Genomic DNA, 25116 nt, shown 5'->3' on the forward strand with positions numbered 1-25116 from the left:
CGGAAGGAAGGTTGGGCAATCCTACTTCCGTAGTGATACTGCCTCGGAAACCCAAGGAGGGGTCGCTATGAGTTGGGTTTGACTCAACGGCACATAACAACAACAACACAGGGACCATCTGCACAAAGTCTTTATTTTATACTCCCAGTCTGTACCTAAAGTGGACAAAAAAGAAAAACTAACCCCCTGCCACTGAGCTGATTTTAACTTACTGCAACCCTATAGGGCAGAGTAGAACTGTCCCACAGGATTTCCAAGACTATAAATCTTTACAGAAGCAAACTGCCTCATCTTTTTCCCAGGGAGCGGCATGTAGGTTCAGACCACCAACCATCTGCTTAGCAGCCAAATGCTTTAACCACTGTGATACCAGAGCTCCTGTGTAAGTGAAAGTGTGGCTAAAATTCCTGCTACCAGCAAGGGAGAAGACTAAGTTCTGAAAGTAAAACTGATCATTTTTGGAAGTATACTAATTCTCCAAAATTAGTTATTAGGTTGGGGAATATACTTCCGTAGTGATACCATCTCAGAAACCCAAGGAAGGGTCGCTATGAGTCAGGTCCGACCTGACGGCACACAACAACAACAACAACAACAACAATTATTTAGTTAATTGTTACTAAAGTACACCAAGTCAGTTGCCATGGAGTCAGTTCCAACTCACAGTGACCCAATGTGTGTCAGAGTAAAACTGCTCAGTAGGGTTCCTAGTGGCTAATTTTTTTAGAAGTAGAGCATCAGGACTTTCTTCCAAAGAACCTCTGGGCAGACTCAAACGGCCACATTTTTGGTCAGCAGCAGAGTGTGTTAACAGCTTCACCACATAGGGACTTCTCATTTTCACCAAAAAGAGCTAAATGAAACCCAAGTGATTTGAGGGAAAATCCAGAAGAGTAGAAATCATGCTGGATGAAGGGCCTGGTTCACAGAATTTTCTCTGTTCTAAGGCATGCCTGGTTATTTGTTGCCTACATGGCATCAATAAGTTAGTTTACCTTTTTGAGAAAACAAAGACACTACTATGTTTTGAATAGGGGTGCAATAAAGATGAAATGAAGGAACATCTTTCTCAACTTTTCTATCAAAGTGACCTAGTAGCTGAGAAAAAAGAGCCACGAAACATTTTTAAAACTGGTGGAAAGTTAGAAAACCCTTTGAAGTCTCTTGCTTCACCTAACAAACTACATTTCAGTTTCATTGTCTGAGAATAATGCTGGGGTAAAATTGGTACTCTGGCAAAGTGAGCTTTGACCATGTCCTAGAAAACTATGTAAGCATTATAAAAACACAAGTTTGTGAAAGTGTTTTGTAAACTGTTAAATGTTAGATCCATATTCGTTATTACAACCTTTCAAAAGGAAGAGATTTGCGTGCCTTTAGCATGAGGACACATGAGCTCTGGTGCTACAATGGTTAAGAGCTTGGTTGCTAACTAAAAGGTCAGGGGTTCAAACCGACCAGCTGTTCTGTGGGAGAAAAGATCTGGTAATCTGCTCTCATAAAGATTACAGCCTAAAAAACCCTAGGGGCAGTTTCACTCTGTCCTATGTTGTTGTTGTTGTTGTTATGTGCCACCGAGTCAGACGCAAATCATAGCAACCCCTCCTTGGGTTTCCAAGGCAGTATCACTATGGAAGTAGATTGCCCAACCTTCCTTCCGAGGAGTAGCTGGTGGGTTTGATCTGCCAGCCTCCTGGTTAGCAGTCAAGTGCATTACGCACTACACTACTAGAGCTCCTACTCTGCCCTATAAGATTGCTATAAGCAGAAATCAATTCAACAGCCCACAACAACAGAACGAGGGCCATTCCAGGCAACTCTTGAAGGGGTAAGGGGCAGGGGAAGAGGTGGGCTTCCAAAGCTAAAGGATATCTTCTAGTAAGGTACTAAGGTGGTTTAGACATTGTCTAAGGCTGTTACACTGTGCTTTCACAGTCTAAGATGTCTTTTCCTCCCTTCCTTCCTATCTTCCACAAATAATTGTCTACTCAATGGACCAGTTGACAGAATACAACAGCAGCAACAACACAATGGGCCAGGCATCATGCCTGAAGCCAGAGAGAAGCTATGAATAAAAGCTAGTCTCTATCCTCTTGAAGTATACAGTTTAAAGAGGAACACCCACATAAAGTAATTAATTATAAGTGTGGTAAATGCTATAAACCAGGAGACCAGGTTCTACTGTCTACACAACTGGAGAAAACGAATAGAGGAGAATAAATAAGGAAACCAAACCAAAAAACCAAACTCACTGCCACTGAATCATACCCGACTCATAGCAACCCCTCCTTGAGTTTCCGAGCAGGATCACTATGGAAGTAGACTGCCCAACCTTCCTTCCAAGGAGTGCTGGTGGATTTGAACCACCAGCCTTCTGGTTACCTTACGCATTATGCCACCAGAGCTCCTAAACAAGGAAAAGTAGGTAAATTTTCAGTTTTCAGCATCTTTGTTATTGGGTTGGAAGCATACTGTTGTAGTTATATTTGTGTGTCAACTTGGCTGGGCCTGGTTGAGTGGCTGGGCAGCTGGTGGTAGTTATTCCCCATGATGAGACTGGCAATTAGCTCCATGGTGGGATCTACCACAAGCAGCTGAGTAGCTGCCTTTGGGATGTGGTCCACTTCCTGTATATAAGAAGAAGCCTTGGGGATAGTCTCTAGCTTATGACACACTTGGAGCCGGCATGTAGCCATGTCATTGTTCAGCAGCCTGCCACACTCTGCTGACCCTAGGACTCACAATGGACTTAAATTAATGTCCTGCCATGTGATTTGGTAATATCGGAACTGTGCCTTTTTACTTGTCAACCTTGGGCTTGGCAGCCTCAGCAGCCAGCAGCTGTCTGAGTGAAGGAAAGCCTCTAGCTTCAATGGGCCGGGAGCTGGAGGCAGAGCTGAAGCCCAAGGCTGAGGGGCTTTCAGCCAGCCCCTAGAGCCTGGCACTTTGAACTTGGACTTAAAGCTCCAAACTGTTAAAGAATAAACTCCTGTTTATTAAGGCCATCCCATTTGTGGTATATATTCCTGTCAGAGCAGCACTAGGTAACCAGAACACATACAATTCCAGGCACTTTATACATTTCACACACATAAGAAAACTCTTCCAAAATCCAGTAAAGTCAAGATTATTTCAGCTTCACTTATTTATAATGCTCAATATGAGGCCATGTAGACTAGGGCTCAAACATAATAACTGGGAAGGATGATGCAGGACTGGACAGTGTTTCTTTCTGTTGTACACAGCATCACTAAGAGTTGGAACTGACTCAATGGCACCTAACAACAACAGAGCATGAACAAGGTGCCAAGTAATACTACAGAAACTATTTTCCCAAAGACACTGAATTTGCATGTTGTGTTAAACTATTATAAAACCAATACACTATTTTTATCCTCAACATAATAAAGAACATATATGCAAAACCAACAGCCAACATTTTTTATTCTCAATGGAGAAAGACTGAAACCATTCCCCTTGCGAACAGGAACCAGACAAGGATGCCTTCTATCACCACTTCTAGTCAACATTGTATTGGAAGTCCTCGCCAGGCCAGTAAGGCAAGAAAGGGAAATCAAAGGCATCCAAGTTGGTATAGAAGAAGTAAAACTATCCCTATTTGCTGATGATATGATCCTATACACAGAAAAGAGGAGATTCAGCAAAAAAAGAAAAAAAAACTACTGGAACTAACTGAGAGATTTAGCATAGTGGTGAGATACAAGATTAACATACAAAAATCCATTAGATTCCTCTACACCAACAAAGAGATTGCTGAAAAGAAAATAAGGAAATCAACATCACTTACAATAGCTACCAAAAAAATAAAATACTTGGGAATAAATCTTACCAAGGACAAAAAAGACCTTTGTACCACAAAAAATGGTACAAAGAAAACTACAAAACACTACTTCAAGAAACCGTAAGAGATCTACATCAATGGAAGAACGTATCATGTTCGTGGATAGGAAGATTGAACGTTGTAAAAATGTCAATACTAGCCAAAGCAATCTATATATCCAATGCAATCCCAATCCATCAACATTCTTTAAGGATATGGAAAAATCAATCACTAATTTTATACGGAAAAGAAAGAGACCTCAGAAAAGTAAAACACTATTGAAGAAGAAAAACAAAGTAGGAAGTCTCACACTCCTGGATCTCAAAACCTACTATACAGCCACAGTAGTCAAAACAGCCTGGTGCTGGTACAGTGACAGACACACAGACCAGTGGAATAGAATTGAGAACCCAGAAATAGATTCATCGACCTATGGTCAGCTGATTTTTCACAAAGAGATGAAATCCATTAAATGGAGAAGAAATGGTCTCTTTGATAAATGGTGCTGGCAAAACTGGACATCCATATGCAGAAAAATAAAACTAGATCTGTACCTTACACCATACATACACAAGAACTAATTCCAGATGGATAAAAGACTTAAATGTAAAATATAAAACTATGAAGTTCCTCAAGGAAAAACTAGGGGCAAATTTGAGGGCTCTAATTTATAGCATATATAGACTACCAAGCATAACCCAAAATGCACAAACAGCAGAAGATAAACTAGATGAATGGGACTTTCTAAAAATCAAATTTTTATGTGTTTCAAAAGACATCCCCAAAAGGGTAAAAAGAGAACCTAAAGATTGGGAAAAAATATTTGGCAATCCCATATCTAACAAGAGCTGCATCTCTAAAATTTACAGAAAACTCCAACACCTCAACAACAAAAAGACAAATAATCCAGTTCAAAAATGGGCAGAAGTTATGAACAGGCACTTCACCAAACGGGATATTCAAGTGGCCAACACACACATGAAGAAATGTTTACAATCATTAACCATCAGAGAGATGCAAATCAAAACAATGAGATACCATCTGGCCCCAGCACTAGTAGCAAAGTTCAACAAGACAGAAAATAACAAATGCTGGAGAGGATGTGGAGAGATTGGGACTCTCATACACTGCTGGTGGGGCTGTCAAATGATACAACCACTGTGGAAAGCACTATGGCAATTCCTTAAAAAGTTGGAATTAGAAATACCATTTGATCCAGCAATCCCATTACTAGGTATGTATCCTAAAGAAGTGAGAGCCAGGATAAGAACAGATACACGCACACCCATGTTCACTGCAGTACTATTTACAATAGCAAAAAGGTGGACACAACTTAGGTGCCCATCAACAGAAGAACAGATAACCAAACTGTGGTACATACACACAACAGAATACTATCCAACACTAAAGAATAATGTAGAATCTGCAAAACACCACAGAATGTGAATGAAGTTGGAGGACACTATATTGAGTGAAATAAGTCAATTACAGAAGGACACATATTGTATTAGTTCATTATTGTAAAAAGTCATGGAAAGGTTTATATATGGAAAGAAACTTTCTTTGTTGGTTACCAGAGGTGGGAGGGAAGCAGGGGGAATACTGCAAAAAAAAAAAATAATAATAATAAATAAAATAAAATGGAAGTAAAAAAAAAAACCACCTAATACATTACCTTTAACAATTAAATATTTAAAGCAAGTGTTACTACCCTCAACCACAAGGCAAGAGGTTCTACTCCTGCCCCATCATGTCACCCTGGCCAATTCACACAATCTCTGGAACCTCAACTTCCCCAAGCTGTAAATTGAGAAGGTATAAACAAACAAACAAAACAGCCCATAAAGATGCTCTTAGATTATTTACCACATCCATGTAGAGGATCTATCCAATAGTTGAGCAACCTGATTACCTAAAAGTCATAAAACATTATTCTTTATCAGTATTTTTCATTTTTTAATGAGCTACCATTTACAATGTATTCATATCACAATTGTGTACTAATTTTCTAAATATGTTCAGAAAGAAACAGCAGCACTGGATCTTGTCTTCAAAAACTTCAAAATACTCTAGTAAATGTCTTTAATCTGAAAACCTCAAAATAATTCCTTTACTAACTTACGATTATTCTGCTAAGAAATCAAACAGTAGCTATCAGATTTTTTAATACTTTAAAACTATTCCAACCCCTCCTCTAGATTCTTAATTCAGATATTTATTTTGCACAGTAAGCAGCTTTATTTCCTAGACCCAGGACAGGTTTACCCAATTATTTACTTATAACCATTCACAGTGAGCAGAAATACAACGTACTCTTCAAATTTTGGAAAATTCCATTTGGAATTGTAGCAAACCTGGCTACATTCCCATTTTGGCATAAAAGCATCATGTGTTAAGCTCCCTTTCTGCCACTTCCTCTCAGCTGAGCTTCTCCCCAAGGAGTTCACTCCCAGCAGAGAATAAAAGGAGGAGGGTAAGGAAGCTCTACAGCCACGTAGGCGTGTTTGCCCAACATAAAAATTTATACCCATAACCTTCACATTTCCCCTTCAGATTCAACAAATGCACTCACTGGCAGCATTCAATTCAAATAGCAATATGAGCAAAGTCTTGCAAAGTATTTTCAAGATGTTGTTGTTGTTGAGCCCTGGTGGCACAGTGGTTAAGCACTCAGCTGCTAACCAGAAGGTCAGCAGTTCAACACTAGCTACTGTAAAGGGAGAAAGATGTGCACTCTGAAATCCTATAGGACAGTTTTACTCTGTCATATAGGGTCACAATGAGCTGGAATCTACTTGACAGGCATTGCATTTGGTTTAATTTTTGGTTATTAGTATTATTAAGCTGTCGAGTTTGGTTCCAACTCATAGTGACCCTGTGTGCAACAGAACAAACCACTGCCTGGTTCTGTGTCATCTCACAATGGTCACTGTGCTTGAGCCCCTTGCAGTAGCCGCTGTGCCAATCCCTCTCACTGAGCATCTTCCACTTTTCACTGACCCTCCATTATACCAAGCACGATACCCTTTTCCCGGGAGTAGTCCCTCCTGACACAACATGACCCAAACACAAGAGACAAAGTCTGGCCGTTCTCGCTTCTAAGAAGTATTCTGGTTGTACTTCACTCAAGACAGATTTGTTTACAAGTTTTGATTTGGATGAAGGAAAAGGCAAAAACAAAATAAAACAAAACAAAGACATGTTCATTCTTTTGGCAGTCCATAGTATGTTCAGTATTTTACACCAACACCATAATTCAAAAGCATCAATACTTTTTCAGTCTTCCTTATTCATCATACATCTTTCACATGCATGAGGCAACTGAAAATACCATGGCTTGGATCAGGTTCATCTTAGTCCTCAAAGTGATACCTTTGTTTCTGAATACTTTACAGAGGTTTTTTGCAGCAGATTTGCCCAGTGCAACACACAGTCTGATTTCTTAACTGCTGGTACCATGGATGCTGATTGTGGATCCAAGTAAAATGAAATCCTTGACAACTTCAATATTTTCTCCATTTATTATGCTGTTACTTATTGGTCTAGTTGTGAGGATTTTACTTTTCTTTATGTTGAGGTGGAATCCATACTGAAGGCTGTAGTCTTTGATCTGTATCTATAAGTATATCCTCTTCACTTACAACAAGCAAGGTTGTGTCATCTGCATATCACTGGTTGGTAATGAGTCTTCCACCAATCCTGATGCCACGTTCTTCTCCATACAGTCCAGATTCTTGGATTATTTGCTCAGCCTACAGATTGAATAAGTATGGTGAAAGGATACAAAACTGATGCACACCTTTCCTGATTTTTACCCTTGTTCTTTTTGAATGACTGTCTCTGTCTATGTACAGGTTCTGCATGAGCACAATTAAGTGTTCTGGAATTCCCATTATTCTCAATGTTACCCATAATTTGTTATGATCCACACAGCCGAATGCTTTTGCATAGTCAATAAAACACAGTAAACATCTTTCTTATATTCTCTGCTTTCAGCCAAGATCCATCTGACATCAGCAATGACATCCCTCATACCATGCCCTCTTCTGAATCTGGCTTGAACTTCTGGCAATTCCCTATGTACTGCTGCATTTTTTAATTGTTTTCAGCAAAAGTTTACTTGTATGTGATATTCATGCTATTGTTGGATAATTTCTGCACTCTGTTGGATCACCTTTCCTTGCAATGGGCACATAAATATATAGATCTCTTCCAGTTAGTTGGCCAGGTAGCTGTCTTCTAAATGTCTTGACATAGATCACTGAGCACTTCTAGCGCTGGATCCATTTGTTGAAACATCTCAATTGGCATTTGGTCAATTCCTGGAACCTTGATTTTTGCCAAAGTCTTCAATGTAGCTTCGACTTCTTCCTTCAACACTATCAGTTCTTGATTATATGCTATTTCCTGAAATAACTGAATGTCGATCAGTTTATTCTGCTATAGCAACTCTGTGTATTCTATCTTCCTTTAATGTTTCCTGTGTCGTTCATTATTTTGTGCATCGAATCTGTCGATACTCAATGTTTCAAGACATTAAAAAAAAAATCACTGTCATCAAGACATTACTAAGAGTAAAAATGTGGAAAAACACATAATTTAAAGGGCCAGATTTCTTGGTGCATCAACTATGTATAAACTGTTTAACAATCTATGACCTCAGAGTTTACCAAATAGATAAATACTTTGAAACAAAAATTTAAGATATTAAAATTTTACCTCTTCAAACTGTCCAAGTTATATTCTAGTACTCCTCAATTTATTGATATTTTAGAAACTTTGGTAAGGAAGAGTGAGGGCAAACAATCATCTTCCCTGTCAAGGGAAGAAAGGAAGCAGCACTTGGGTTTCTTATTTGACTCTTGTAACTTAGAATTCTAATTACAACTCGAAAGATCTCAGTAAAGAAAAGACACAGAAACTTTTTTTATTTTTGTTTTTTTATTATATTATTTTTATTTTTGCAGTGCACCCTCCCCTCCCACCCCGGTAACTAACAAAGCTTCCTTCCATGTATAATAAACCTTTCCTTGACTTTTTACAGTAATGAACTAATACAATATTTGTCCTTCTGAAGAAACAGAAACTTTTATTTTAAATAAAATGTTACGTTTCATAGTTACTGTCTAAAACAAAAATATCACTTGCAGGTATATCTTCTTTGAGTAATAAGATTATGGTCCCTACAGCCCAAATGCAGCAGTTAAAAATATCTCATTTGTATATGTACCTTGTCATCGACATTGTCATTATGTGCCTTGGAGTCGGACCTGACTCATAGCAGCCTCTCCTTGGGTTTCCCAGGCGTTATCACTACGGAAGTAGATTGCTCAACCTTCTTTCCGAGGAGTGGCTGGTGGGTTTGAACAGCCAGCCTTCTGGTTAGCAGTCAAGTGCCTTAGGCACTACGCTACCAGAGCTGCTCTTAATTTCACACTCACAACAAGGTAGTTAGTGTGAGTATCATAACTACCCTCTTGCAGGTTTTTAAACTAAGGCTTAAGGAGGCTCAAGACTTGCTCAACTAGATATCACCCTAATCTCTTACATTCTCCCCTCCAAGAAAAGAGTGGGACAATATTACATCAAAAATTTTCTCCTTAAAGCTATTCTATTTTCTGTCACTGTAGACTAGTTTATATTGCCTAGATTTTACTGTACAAATTTTATAGTACAATATACAAAATTGAGGCAATGTAAATTCTAAATGGAGTCATCCATAAGTTTTCTTTTTTGGTCTGGCTGTTTCACTCAGCTAATTAGAGTTTATTGACACATACTGCATGTGTCAATAGTTCACTCCATTTTATTGCTAAATAGTATCCTATTATATGGTATCACAATTTGTTACTCCATTCACCAGTTAATGGACATTTATTCAGTTTTTACTGTTATGCATAATGCTGTTTGAACACTCCCATATATGTCCTGTGTGGACATACACTTCCAGTTGTTCTCTTGGTAAATCTGTAGGAGTAGAACTGTAGTATCACATGGTAGGTGTACGGATACCTTTTTAAGAAACTGCCAAACTGTTTTCCAAAGTGGCTGCACCATTTTGTATTCCAAACAGCAGTGTATGGCACTGTTAAAAGTGCCAAACACTGTGAGAGGAACAGCAACACGGAAGAGGCTGTAGGCCACAAAGAAAGTGCATGTTCCAAAGTCAAGGGGCAGAGGAAGGAAGTATCTCGTCCAGAGAGAAAGATTCACACAAAAACAGATGGAAATGAACACCAGTACAATCACTCTAACCTGTAAGATGAGTTGTAGGTGTGCCGCCTTAAAGCCCATCAGAAAAACATCTAAATATAACCCATGTAAGATAAACACGTTTCAGAAATTTAACATGAAAAGAAAAGGAATCTTAAACAGGCAGCAGTGAAGCTGACGCCAGCAATCACAACACCAGCTCACAGGAGCATTGTCTGTGAGTCAGGCACTATGTGAACCTTGACAAGATAATTTACATAATCCTTAGAACCGTTTTGTTGTTGTTAGTGCCTTCATGGGTTCCAACCCACAGTAACCTTATGTATGTAACAGAAAGAAGCGCCACTTGGTCCTGTGCCATCCTCAAAATAATAGGTATGTTTGAGTCCATTTTTGCAGCCACTGACTATTATCTTCATTTTACAAATGAAGAAACCACAGGCAAACGGGAGTTAAGAATGTGGCCTAAAGTCACACACTCCGAAGCTGATTAATATGATCCTTTAAGGTACCTTATTTCCTCTGTTTCTAACTCTGTATACATCAAGCAATTCTCTGAAACTTACCTATTTTTCCAAGCCCATTTCTTACTTGGAAAAAGAGGAGCTGATCAGTTAAATAGAATATGATAGATATACTTGGTGAGTGATCTCTTAAGTGATATTTAGAGAAATTTACAAGACCAGAAGTCTGGATTTGAACATTAATTTGACCATAAATTTGGTTCATTTGACCAATCATGGAGGAAACAATACACTTTTCTGAAGTTCAACATTGTTGTTTTGTTGTTGTTATATGCTGTCAAGTCAGACCCGACTCATAGCGACCCCTCCTTGGGTTTCCGAGGCACTATGACTGCTAACCAGAAGGCTGGCGGTTCAAACCCACCAGCCACTCCTCGGAAGGAAGGTTGGGCAATCCTACTTCCGTAGTGATACTGCCTCGGAAACCCAAGGAGGGGTCGCTATGAGTTGGGGCCGACTCGACGGCACATAACAACAACAACAACATCACTATGGAAGTAGATTGCCCAACCTTCCTTCCAAGAAGTTCAACATAATAAAGGAAAATTTACCAAGTCAGTCATCAATCCTATATAAACTGACAGCTGCTAAACTCAATTCTAGTTTAAAAAACAAAACAAAAAATCTTAACCCACAAACTACTGTTATAAGAAAAATCTCACTGCTAGAGCTACAACTACGTATGTAGCTAGAAGCTGTCTCAGCAGCTGTCTTTCTCCTCCAGCACGAAAAATAAAAATACATGATGTAAACATCCTAGTGTTTGTGGTATGAGGGTGAAAAGGATGCTATTAAAAAGTAAAAAATCATATAATATTAACCTATATTATCAGTTCTAATGGTTGGGGTATATTGTTTCATAACTTTATTTTAGAAATACTGGCAAGTAGATAGGAGCTGATAGCATAGTGCCTAAGGCATTTGACTGCTAACCAGAAGGCTGGTGGTTCAAATCCACCAGCCACTCCTTGGAAGGAAGACCAGGCGATCTACTTCCATAGTGATACCGCCTCGGAAACCCAAGGAGGGGTCACTGTGAGTCGGATCTGACTCGATGGCAGTGAATTTGGGTTTTTGTTTGGAAAGTATAAGGTCTAATTGATCAGTCAGTGTCTTCCCTCCTTTTCTAGATTTCACAATACTTGAAGATCCAGTATTTTTGGAAAAAGTAAAAATTTAGATGTGTATCTTAGGGCCCTCTCCAAAGACTAGCCTGCTAATTCTCACTAGATTTATGATCTTGAACAAAAAATATAATTAGTACATTCTCTGGTTTTATATAAACCTTGCCAGTTTTCCACACCCTGAACATTCGTAAGTTTACTGGCAACTCCTATTGGTTTTTTATAGTTGGTGTACTATCCTCCTCTCCCAAGCACCATTTTCTGTCTTCTAGATGATGTCAGCAGTACAGATTCTCAGAGGAAAGTATAATTGGAAGGTATGTACTAAGAACATCAAGAAATAGGAAAAGTGGTCCATTCAAAGCTGTGAAGTAGTAGAGAATTAAAAAAGCTTATCATGACACCTCTGTCTTTCCCATCAGGTTAGAAGAGATCTGAGAACATGGTATCATATCAGGGGAGATTCAGATTTTGGTGAGGTCAGAGAAGTAAAAGAATGATGGAAGACTTTTCTTTGAGGACAGAGTAAACAGCAGCTTTATGTACAATATCAGGAAGCATAGATTTTGCGTAGCAAAAGAGGATAAGAAAGAAGGAACTACAACAGACTCACTCTCTTTTTTCAAAAATATCATCTCACAACATGGATGAACCTGGAGGACATTATGCTAAGTGAAATAAGTCAATCATAGAAAGATAATTACTGTGTGAGCCCATTATTGTAAAAAGACAAAGAAAAGTTTGCTTGGGAAAGAGAACTCACTTTGTAGGTTACCGGGATGGGTAGGGATATACAGAAAGGATCTGTGACCACCATGATAACATTAGGAAATGGGAGGACACTGAATTGTGCATGTAAGAGATAGAAGACAGATGCTAATACCAACCAATGTGTCCACAATACTGCATTACCATTAACACCAAACACCAGGCTACAGATAAACACATAAACACCTGAGAGGATCAGATAGGGGTCAGTGAACAGGCGTATATGCTAGACCAAGGATAGATTCAGCTGAGGCTAATCTTGGACAGACACCAATGATACAAAATACCTGCAATCCTTACAGAAACAGTAGAAGATAGACACAGAGTAATCTCTACAGACACCCAGACACTATGAGAGAGAGAGCCAATAGATCTACCATCTCAGGACCATAGTACTGGAGGACACTAGACTCAACCGGCACAACAAAATCATAAAAGCCTTGTTCCATATCTTACATTGGTGAGTAGCGACTGGGGTCTTAAAAGCTATAAAGTGGCCATCTAAGATGCAGCTAATGGTCTCCTAGTGTTGGAAGTGAAGAAGAATGCAAAAAAACAAGGGCATTTGGAAGCAATCAGCCATAGGACATGATGGCCCTCGAGACCAGAAGAACTAGATGGTGCCCGGCTACCAATGCCAACCACTCAGGAAAGGGTCAAATCTGGAGATCCTGGATAGAGTGAGAGGAAAAACGTGGAACAAAATCCAAAACCTCAATAACAACCAGAATTAGTGGTCAGATGAAATCTTATGAGACCCCCCAATACTATGGCCCTGGAATACATTCTGTGCCTGGAATAAAACTCACCCCAAGGGCTGGCTCTCAGCCTAATAGTTAACAAGATGTACACACAGACCACTCAACCCAGGCCACACACCCACATACTCTATGGTAATACATCCCTTAGAACAATAGACCATGGGGTACAGAGGACCAACATTCAAATTGAGGAAATGCAGGACAAACAGGAGTGCATAAATATGAGGGATACAGGGGGAGGGTTACTGGGTAGGGAGGGGAGGAGACTGGGTTAGGGATGGACATGGTAAATGGGGAGTGAAAATAAATGTATACGTAACACTGAATGTAAAACAAGCTCTTAAAATAAAAAAAAAATAAAAAAAGTTCAAAGTAATTAAAAGTCTATACTGTATTACAGATCATGAAATGTAATTTCCATACTGTTTTCTTTATGAACCATACAAATATGTTTTCCTTTAAAAATTATGCTCTAACATACATTTATATATGTAGTTTCTAGCCTCAGATGTCATTTAAAAAAATGTTTCTTGTTCCTAATAAACATATTGTAATGATAGGAAAAAAAATTTAAGCATTGCTTAAATACTCTTTAAGAGCTCAGGTGGCATAGTGCCTAAGGCTGTTAACCAGAAGGCTGGTAGTTCAAACCCACCAACCACTCCTCGGAAGGAAGGTTGGGCAATCTACTTCTGTAGTGATACCACCTTGGAAATTCAAGGAAGAGTCTCTATGAGTGGATCCCACTTGACAGCAGCGAGTTTTTTTTTTTTTTTTTCAATACTCCTTGATTTTCCAGTGCAGTGCAGTGAATTACTTAATTTGGCTCTTCTAGCCATGATATTTGTGACTCCCACCAGATGACTGGGTAGGACTATGCAAATGTGACCACCAAGGGATTGGATAGCTTGCTAATAATGTAAATAAAGTATATGGCACCTTTGTGGGGGTAGAACCATGAAAATAATGTATATGGATCCCTAACATAGGGACTGGTCAGTTCTATCACTCTGCCAGGCTTAAAATGAGCCATCCCAGAGGCAGAAAAGGGGGATCTCACTGCCATCAAGAAAGAACAAACAGTAGTGGAGTTCGTCATTGGACCCGAGATCCCCGCACTGAGATGGCAGAGAGATGGCACAGAGACAGCAGCAGTGGAGACAACAGAACCAAGAAAAAGACCACCATGAAACAGAGTGGCCTGCTTGTCCATGGAGTGAGGAAGCTGAGTGCCTTCAGGCAGGAGGCTTGCTGGTGAAGTGGGGTGTAACTTTCAGCAGAGCTAAAAGAATTTTGTAATACTTGCCAAAGCTGGGCAGAGGCCAGGCCAAAAGGCCGAGGGCCTAACATGGTGTGCCTGTAGGCATGGTGTGAGGAGGCTGTCCTGATTGAAGAATTGTGCCCTGAGCACTCCTGAACCTGAATCATGACCTATTACTTCCCTAATAAAGCCCATAATTGTGAATACTGTCTGTGAGTTCTGTGTGGCCTCTGCAACAGATTATCAAACACAGCAGAGAAGTAAAGAGTGCCTTGGGAGGGACGGCTGGTATTAGAATTGGTGAAAAATAAAAGTTGGAGGGTGGTGGCATGTCTGACCTCATGATGCTGATGGTGATTCTGTCTCTCCTTTGTGAAGTTACAGGAGGCCAGGCAACAGAGCCTCCATACCTTTTTTGCACTTAGCTAGTTACTTCTTTTCTGAAAATAGAGTTTAACTTCAATCCTGTCCATCCAATAATCACAAAAGCTGAATTAATAAAGTTCTAGTGATTTGGAACTTCATCTCAATTATTCCTACACAAAGGCTGAGGGAAAGGACAGACCAGTCATAAGCTAATAGCTGTTGGGCTGGCAGATGGTATGCATACAAAGGAAAAGCAAAAATACATAGGTTAGTCCCAACTATACAGAAGAAGAAACAAGCTTCACAACAACCAATCTGCCAGAGAATGCCAATCTCACAAGTATCTGTCAATGGGGATATTTTGTTCATTCTGATCCTCTCAAACTGTGGCCAACTCTGAAAGAGAACTGATAATAAGTCATAGAAATGTCAACTCTAGTTGTTTTTTATTATTATTATTTTTAATTTTGAGGAACCGAGAAGGTTCTTCTACCTTAGGCAGCACTCAGAATCACTTTAAGACATATGCAGTCTGACATGTCCTATTGTGTTGCAAACATGCATAACTCATTAACATTGGATGTAAATATTGGCAAAACTACCCTTTTGGTACTTTTAAAAAATATTACAGAATCACAATCTTCATTCTGAAAGCAATTGTTAAGATTACCTAATTCAGTCCTTTTCTCTTATAGATGAAGAAACCAAGGCTAAAAGGGGAATTAAACCACACTCACAGAGTAGGAAGAATATTTAAAAGCAAAGGATTAAAAAAAGAATCAAATCAGAGAATCAAAAAAACAGAAAATGAATATTTTTTACCAAAAATAAATGTCTTTTAGCATCATTTTTATGTAGAAAATCACAGATTATATCTTTTCCCTCTTGCAGAAGAAAACTCAAAACCATGTCAAATGATGTCTTTTTTTCAAACACACACTTAATCTTTCAGGCAGACACAACACACTACTATATTGTTACGTCCTTTTAGAGTCAACCCTCTACATTCCACCACATACCTGAAGTCTTCACACAATGTAATTACTGCTGAAGTTCAGCAGACTAAGCATGTTCAGTAATCCCCACTCTAATCTACCTGCTTCTAGAAAAAAACTGTGCTGGGTGCTGTTAAGTCAATTCCAACTCACAAGGACCTCACATAGGAGAGAACAACTGCCCTATAGGGTTCGTTGGTTGGTTTGTTGGCTGTAACCTTTATGAAAGCAAGTCTTTCTCCCATGCAGCCACTGGGTGGGTTCAAACCACCAACCTTTCGGTTAACAGCTGAGCATTTAACTATTTGTGCCGCTAGGGCTCCTTAGAAAAAAAAATGAGAAGTAGCAAAATCTGCATGCAAAATGATCTTTCTTTTAGCAATTAGAAAACACAGGTATATAATGTGAAATTGTCATTGTCTCCAAGACACTCCAAAAGAGGATATAGTAGCTATCTAGAAAAGAAATTACGCATGCAGTGGATTAGGACCTGCATCATCAAGCACCGCCAGTGATTCTCAGCTGTGCTCACTGCTAGGCAGGCTGCATCTCAGAAGTAAGGAAATGGGAAATACATATTTTTGAGATAACCTAAAATCTTCCCTAAGGAATGCCCCTTTTTTCTAAGGCACTTCCAGCATCCTTACTCAACCAAGGAGAAAAAGGGTAAAATTGCAACACAACCCTAGATTTATCTAGTATATCATCCATACATGTCAAGAGTCAGGACAACCTGTTATCACTCACCAATAAAGGAGAAAAATTAAATTTTCAAGGGCTTCTACAGGTTCTTTTGACAACCAAGATGTTGCTCTTCCAAAGTCATTTGATCCATACATACTAAGAAGGAGAATTGATGCCAGCCCAGCCAGATAGTTCTGCCAGTATTAATATAAGACATTTTACTTAATAAATTTATAGTGCTCCATTACCTTGATCCAACAATTATGCTGATAAAATGGTTTCTAAGCTGCAAAGTTGTTGAAACCTACACTACACAAACTCCGCTAATGGAACACCCAGGACATCCTGTTTGAAATACCTAACAGCTATGTACCACCATTAGAAAATATGTATAATTATGTATAAATAAATTGATTTATTCATTCATATGCTCTACCCTCTCCTTTCACTTCACCTCCCTCCTTTTCCTTATCCCAAGGGTATAGAGCAGGGGTTGGCACATACCTTCCAAAAAGAACAGATAATGGTTTAGTGTTTATAGGCTCTGTCACTGTGGTGAAACAGAAGTCACAAAGGGGGGTAAAAGTATTCATAGACAACATGGAAACTAATGGGTGTGGCTGTGTTCCAATAAAACTTCACTTATAAAAACAGGCAGCAGGACAGATTGGTCCTCTGGAGCCACAGTTTGCCAATCCCTGGTACAGAGCAGCAGTTCTCAAACTTTAGCCTGCATCAGAATCCCTGTAAGACATGTTAACACATGATTTCTAGGCAGCCACTCTTAAAATGATTGATTGAGTAGGTCTAGAGTAAGGTCTGAGAATTTAATTTTTTAATAAGCTCTTCAAGTGACACCAATGCTGTTGGTCCAAGGACACAGAAAGAACCACTGGCATAAATAGAATAATGGTCTACACTGATCTCAGTGGAAGGCTGAAATATAATGAATAATGAAATTAGAAACCAAAAAATAAATAAAAGAAAAGAAAAAGGAACTAGAAACCACATGCTGCCAACTTGACTACTAATTTTATAGAATATTCATATGAAGACTTACTGTTAAGTGCCATAATATTATCTGTTCCTGGATGGTGGAAATTTATTCCCATGCGTCCTAAAAAATAAAATAATTGTATTTTAAGCACAAAAAGAAGAATGTTTAACTTTATCATTACAAATACATTGTAAAACATGAACATTACAAAAAGCTAAAACAGATTAATCTCTAACAATGTTATCAAGGCCAAGCAGTCATAACAGTTTTTAAATCAAATCATAAAACATACACATGAAAAGTCTTAAAACAAAGCCAGAGTCTCAATAACAACAAATAAAACAAAAAGGAAGCTTCCATTATAAGCCTGAAACTTTAACACATTTCCCGCATTACAATATAAACATGCCAACTCCCTGAATGAAGCATTTTATTTAAACCACAATTCAAACTGCCCTTCAAATTCAAGCAGCAAAAAATTTCCTCAAAGAAGTATATACTGTAAACTTGAAGTTTACAGGGAATAAAAAGATATTTTATCATGGCTCAAAAATGCAACATAATGACCGTCAGAATGGCAACTGGAATAAGATGGTAAAGTTTACGTAACACACATGATGGGGAAAAAATGACTGGCCTGAAAATCTAGGGTTCTTATGCTGGTCCTATCAGTAACTAGTTCTATGATCTTGGGTGTAGCCCTCCACAGAAAGTGTCTGTCAATCCCTGGTCTACAATACAACAGGTCTAGATGAGATGTTTCAACTAATCTACTCGAGGGTTAAGGTTAGAAGATGCACAAAGTTGGTACTTTTTTAAAAAAAAAAAAAACACTTTTTATTGTGATAGATGAAATTTTACAAAGCAGACTTGTTCTACAATTAAATGCTCATATATGGATTGTTTTGTGACACTGATTACAATGCCCATGATGTAACAGCTCTCCTCCCTCTCCCTGAGGTTACCTTTTCCCTGTATCCTTCTTACCTGTGCATTCTTGCCTTCCTAGCTTTCTCCCTGTGCAAATGCTGCCCTTCTGATCTCCCATGGTTGATATTTCTAAGGCGTGCATCTCCCCGGTGGAGTTCAGCTTATAGGCTTGTCTATTGTTTGGCTGAGAGTTAAGCCACGGGAATGAGTCCAATTGCAAGCCCAAAAGGTGACTAGGGGCCATACAGTCTGGGTATGTGTGTGTGCGCATACATTTTTTCATTAGTTATCTGAGATAAGGAGGTGGATGAAACAGAGGGGGTCTTGGGAAAAAGTACTTAGTAAGCTTTTTTGACCAATTCCTTGGGGGAAAAAAAGTTATTGAAACAATGCTTTTTAGGTAAAGCTAGTATCTATGAACTTGGCTCCACCAGGTTTTCATATCCAATGACATCAAAGATTACCATGAAATTTTCAGAAAAATGTTAATTTTATTTCACAACCATTGTTTAAATAAAAAATAAATGTCATTAGTATTTGGGGGAGAATGGTATAGAAAGAACTGGAGATAAGGTAGAAGTGGTTGACTTTTACAAAACTTATATACAATTTCAAAAAGATCATTAAATACCTTGGTACTAAACTCTGTTATGGAGGTGAACAGCATTACCAAACTCTTCTGACCCAAAAGAGAAGCATTACGGTGGCTAAAACAGAGCATTTGCCTCAAATAAAAAGGGCAAATCATGAATTCCTAGTGAAATTGAATTTTACCATCCTAATCTCTTAAAGAGGAGCTCTGGTGGTGTAGTGCCTAAGGCATATGACTGCTAACCAGAAGGCTGGCGATTCAAACCCAGCCACTCTTTGGAAGAAAGATTGATCAATCTATTTCCGTAGTGATACTGCCTTGGAAACCCAAAGAAGGGTCGCTATGAGTCGGGTCCAACTTGATGGCACATAACAACAACTGCCTCAGAAACCCAAGGAAGGGTCATCACTATGAGTCGGATCCGGCTGACAGCACTGAGTTTGGTCTTTTTTGGTTAATCTTTTAAAAAAGAGCAAAGTACCTAAGGCATTTGACTACTAACCAGAAGGTTGGTGGTTCAAATCAACCAGCCACTCCGTGGAAGGAAGACTGGGCAATCTACTTCCGTAAAGACTTATCACCTTGCAAAACCAAAGGGGGTCGCTATGAGTTGGAATTGACTTGATGGCAGTGAGTCTGTTTTTTTAAAATCTCTTAAAGATCCTCAGGTCACACTAATTTAAATGATTCAGTTACAGGTCATTTCATATTGAGGGAGAGGAGAAAACAAAATCCTGAGAAGCATAAGGTCACTTTTATTGAAGGTAGGATTGGGTGAGAGTATATTTAAACAATGAAAAAATAGTGACCAATTTATGGATTGTGATGAAACTGTTCTAATTTTACCATGAAGCATTATAAATATTTTAATAAAAATTAGCTTTTATTATTTTAAACCTTATTAGAGATAGTATCTATCTCTAGTTTTGTAGAGATTATTCTGCTTGTATTGGTAATAACTAAATCTTTTTTGGAATATATTTTAAATAGAAAAAAATCATCAAAGTAGCAAAGAATCCTCTTCTAAAAAATAAAATTGCCTATTTTATTTTTACAGATTTTAGACATTTTCATATTTATAAAGCCAATTATTACAAGTTTCAAAAATATTTCATTGTGTTTAACAACAATGTATTTATATTATGTAATGTTCTATGTGCTTTTATTTTTCTAGATAAGTCATTTTTAGAGTCCCTGAAAATTACAGTCTACATCATATGTAATGAGTGCTATCTCCTACCATCACCTTCATTGGAACTTACAGGAAAATTTGTAACGTGATCAAGGTTTTAGCTCAATATAATTTACATTTTACTTTCAATGAACTATATTAATGTTCTCTCCTTCATTATTTTCAAATAATCAAGACCTTACTTGGATTCATTATCACCAAGCACTAACATGCATAAGGACTGGATATGATTTACTCTAAACCAGCTTTCATCATATTCTGGAGTATTCAAAGTTAACAGTAAATAGCCAATCACTAGAAAATCTACCCAGAAAGCCATCAAGAGTTCAAAATCACTACCCATCAGAACTTAGGAAACGGCATATACAAAAGGTCTGGTAGCATAGTGCCTAAGGCACTTGACTGCTAACCAGAAGGCTGGTGGTTCAAACCCACCAGCCACTTCTCAGAAAGAAGTTGGGCAAGCTACTTCCGTAGTGATACCCTCTTGAACACCCAAGGAGAGGTCGCTATGAGTCGGATCTGACTCGATGGCAATGAGTTTGGTTTTTGGTTTGGTTTATCCATTATGCTAATGATTAGGGTATCCTGAGTCACCGCCTTACTAGACAGTGTGACTCAAGTCACCACCCTTAGTTTTCTTGAGGGTATGGGCTGCATCCAACATATAGGAACATTCTGGAAAAGTTCTCTTGCTCTGAATCTTGCATCTGGTTTGTTATCATCTGACCTCTGATTCTTGGGACTTGAGCCAAAAACCTATCATCTGATCCTCATCACCAGCTTCTCCAGTCCTGTGAGCCAGTAAGCAGCCTGTCCTCTGACCTGCTGATTTGAGTTCCTCGACCCTGGCAACCACATGAGTGAGGAGAATCCTCCAGACTGACACTTGACCCATGGATTTGGGATGTGCCAGCTTTCACACACACATGAGCCATTTCTTTGCCATTTTGTGAGTTCTGTGAGATGTTGCAGCAAATTAAAGAATCCTAAGCCTGCTAACCAGACGGCTGGCAGTTCAAACCCACCAGCCACTCCCCGGAAGGAAGGTTGGGCAATCCTACTTCCGTAGTGATACTGCCTCGGAAACCCAAGGAGGGGACGCTATGAGTCGGGGCGACTCGACGGCACATAACAACAACAAGAGAGAGAAGAGTTTGAAGGAAGGAGGAGTAGTTGATGTTAAAGATAAAGGTCCTTGGAGTGATCAGTCATGGAAGAACAGAGGTCAGTGTTTGCACAGGGAGATAACTCAGGGAGCAGAAGTGCATGGGAGGGAAGGACACAGTGAAGAGGTAACTACAGGGAGGAAGTGGGAAGAGACCTGTTACATCGTGGGGAATTGCAGTCAATGCCATGTAACAAAATGTGTATAAACTGCTGTAAGGAAAATGAATTTGCTGTGTAAACTTTCACCCAAATCACAATTAAAAAAAAAAAAAAGATGATGGACTGGTAGAGTATTTTGGAAAAGCTGGACATTTGGGACATCTTTAGCCTCTGCTTCATAGGGACCAGCCTTGTGCTAATCCTTCTAAAAGAAATTATTATTCATGCATGGGTCAACACTAGACCCATCAGAACCAACTAAATATAATCTTAGTTTTGTTTTTTTTTTTAAGTAAAACTACTCATGGTTTCTTTAAGCTAGTTTCTTATATGGCATATACGGCATACACTAAAGGTCTGGTAGCATAGTGCCTAAGGCACTTGACTGCTTTTGACTCTTCAAAAATTGTTTAGATTATAAAACGCAATACATTTCCATTGGAGAAAAATTAGACAATAGGGAAGAATAAAGAAAGTAAGATTACTAACTCAAAGATTACTGCTGTTATTGTTTTGATTATAGTCTTCCAGATTAGGGAGTATGTATGTATAAAGAAGGAGCCCTGGTGGCTCAATGGTGAAGTGCTTGGCTGCTAACTGAGAGGTTAATAGTTCAAACCCATCTAGTGGTTCCTTGGGAGAAAAGCTCTGGCAATCTGCTCCTATGAAGATTACAACCTAGAAAACCCTATGGAGCAGTTATACTCTGTCATATGGGATCAATATGAATCTAAAACTAATAGCACCTAACAATAACAACAACGTGCAAAGGTTTCTTATATGAAATTGTTATTATTTTACTTAATATACTATATGTCTTAAGTTACACAGTTATTAGAGGATTTTGGAGGGGAGAAAAAAATATATAATAGCAAAGGAGAAACGAATTCCAAATTCAGATGAGGCCATTTCTCTTTTCTTCCTTTTGTCCTACAAATACTGCTGTTTAATCAGCTGTGAAAATAGAATCAAGTGTGTGACATCTGGTGATTTTTGTTAATGCAGTCTGGTGCTGCCAGCATGACATTTTGTCACCTGTCCATGGTCTGCTATTTTTAAATTGCTCTTGTCAGCTAGCTATCTTTTAAGTATAGTGTAAAATATAAGGTTTCGAAAACTGGAAGGCATACTTGGTTTTACCGAGTTAAATGATGCTGTGGAAATCTGAGACTGTGTCCCACTTTCTCCACTGCATGGGGCCTAATAAATGGGAGTGGGGGAGGATGGTGGGAGAGACCAAAGAATTAAGTTACATATGGTTATGCAAACTGCAAAATCACAGTCTCATAAACTCAATTAACACTCATTGTGAAAAGGCTATTTATAAAATAAACTACCTCTATTAAAAGTTTCAGAGCCCAACTAAAACCCATACTTTTATACATCCAGAATAAAAACTGGACTTTTTGTTCAATGGAGTATGAAAGTCATCTCTTCACTTTTACAATATGTTTTGAGATAGGGAACAATTTGCTCCAAAAGGTCAAGTACCTCAGAGAGCTTCACAGAATGTAAGTGCTATGTTTCAGAAAGGGGTATCAATAAAATGCATATTCTATGGATTCTATTTTCCATCAACTTCCAAGGTGGTAATACATTCAAGATGTAATAAAATCATATGTAAGAACACAGTAAAAAAATTTTTTAATATCCTTTTAAGGAAAAATGGTAAAATTTTGGTACCAAAATATTCTCAATACATTCCAAATTACCCATAAACAAAAGCTATAGGCTTAGACATAATGTCAAATTCTAGGTCCTTCACATATAGTAGATAATTTTTGGCAAGTAATTAATTCTTTTTTGCCTCAGTTTCCTCATTCCAGGTTGCACTCAAGACCAATTAAATCAGAATTTCTTTCAAAACTACATGTGATTAAAATTCTACATTTAAAGGATTATCTGGCAAATTAATGGGAAGTATCTATTAAAAAAAAAATCATTCAATTTCTATTTATTTTCCACTTTCTCCAAGAATGTATATGACAAGAATAAACAGTTCTTGCTGCCTCAGAACCTATCTCCTAATAGTTTGTGAAATGTGTTAGCTTACACAAGGCAAATTGATACGGGCTGAAGAGAGGCAACATAAAATAAACAGAATCGACAATTCAAGCTACAGAAATAAATAAAGGGACAGTTTATTTTTTCGGAACAAACAAGTAAACGAAATGTAATGAAGGTGCATTTTTTTCTAAAACAAGGGGAACGCAACATTCCATAAACGGGGGCCAATTTTGTGAAAGGCACAATACTACTAAATTTAAATTGTGATAATGAAAAATGCCTCTATGACACCAATGAAGTGGCATTTCACTCTTCCAAATTTCTCAATTTAAATGTTTTAAAGCACCACTACAGAAGATAGCTAGCTAATTTTCCACAGAATCTTTCAGTATACACTTGAAAAGCAAACTTTTCAATATCAGTCAGCTGACACCTGCTCTTTTCATATTTCAAATCTCAGTTTCATAATTGGTAAAGGAAGAGAAAATCCAAATATACATATATATATAAAAGTTTCATCAGGTACTACCCCCAAGTAGTCACCCGGGACTTCTCGTCTGTTGTAAGAGGAAGACTGCACTGGCTGAGGAAGCTCTTGCCAAGATGTCTGCTGCAGTGTGCTTAAGCACCCGTGCTTCACAATATCACCTATCTCACATAGAGCTTTGTGGTTGGTATTTCCTTATTAATCTCTCTCATCCATTTGGCCTCTCTGAATACTAATCCTAAGGGAGAGAACAATTAATCAAACCTAACGATTAATCAAACCTAACGATTCTGGGTTTTTCACAGGGGCTCTCAAGTAACCACTCATTAGTGAAGTCTGGGTACAACAGAAAGGACGGGAAAGAAATGAATCTTTTCCCTATCTCTTATCTTACCTTTCCAATGCCAAAATCAAAACTAAACCCATTGCCTTTGAGTCAATTCTTACTCACAGCAACCCTACAAGACAGAGTAGAACTGCACCATATGGTTTCCAAGGCTGTAAATCTTTACAGAAGCAGACTGCCTCATCTTTCTCCCAGAGTGGCTGGTGGGTTGGATCCATCAACTTGTTGGTTAGGATCCTAGTGCTTAACCACTACACCACCAGCACTATGTTGTTGTTGTTGTTACTGTTATGTGCCATTGAGTCAGACTCGACTCATAGTGACCCCTCCTTGGGTTTCCGAAGCAGTATCACTACGGAAGCTGATTGCCCCATCTTCCTTTCGAGAAGTGGCTGGTGGATTTGAACCGCCAGCCTTCTGGTTAGCAGTCAAGTGCCTTAGGCACTATGCTACCAGACCTCCTTAGGTCTCACTATGCCAATCCAAATATTTCTATCCTTAGAAAAGGAATAAGAAACAGCTTTCATTAGTTCATCACCCTTCTCAAAATATTCCTTCCCATCTCTTAGAGGCATTCTCTTAAACAAACAAAAGGAAGAGGTACATAGATATGATCAAATACAACAGGTAATTACTACAATGTTAATCTGTTGAAAACCCAGAACTGTAGTCTGAGATCTTTCAGGCAAAAAAAAAAAA

The 25116-nt window shown here is 38.5% G+C and overlaps 1 protein-coding gene across 1 annotated transcript in view; it reads right to left on the reverse strand.

The window, feature by feature from the left end:
* Positions 1-25116, reverse strand: part of CPEB3 (cytoplasmic polyadenylation element binding protein 3) — a 223698-nt gene that overhangs the window by 133648 nt on the left and 64934 nt on the right. The window contains exon 3 of the mRNA XM_007951261.2: positions 17598-17654. Within this exon, the coding sequence (XP_007949452.1) occupies positions 17598-17654 (57 nt within the window). The remainder of the gene's footprint in view (positions 1-17597; positions 17655-25116) is intronic.

Source organism: Orycteropus afer, unplaced genomic scaffold (assembly GCF_000298275.1).
Source record: "Orycteropus afer afer isolate SDZICR_OR568_19922 unplaced genomic scaffold, OryAfe1.0 scaffold00293, whole genome shotgun sequence".
Taxonomy (NCBI): domain Eukaryota; kingdom Metazoa; phylum Chordata; class Mammalia; order Tubulidentata; family Orycteropodidae; genus Orycteropus; species Orycteropus afer.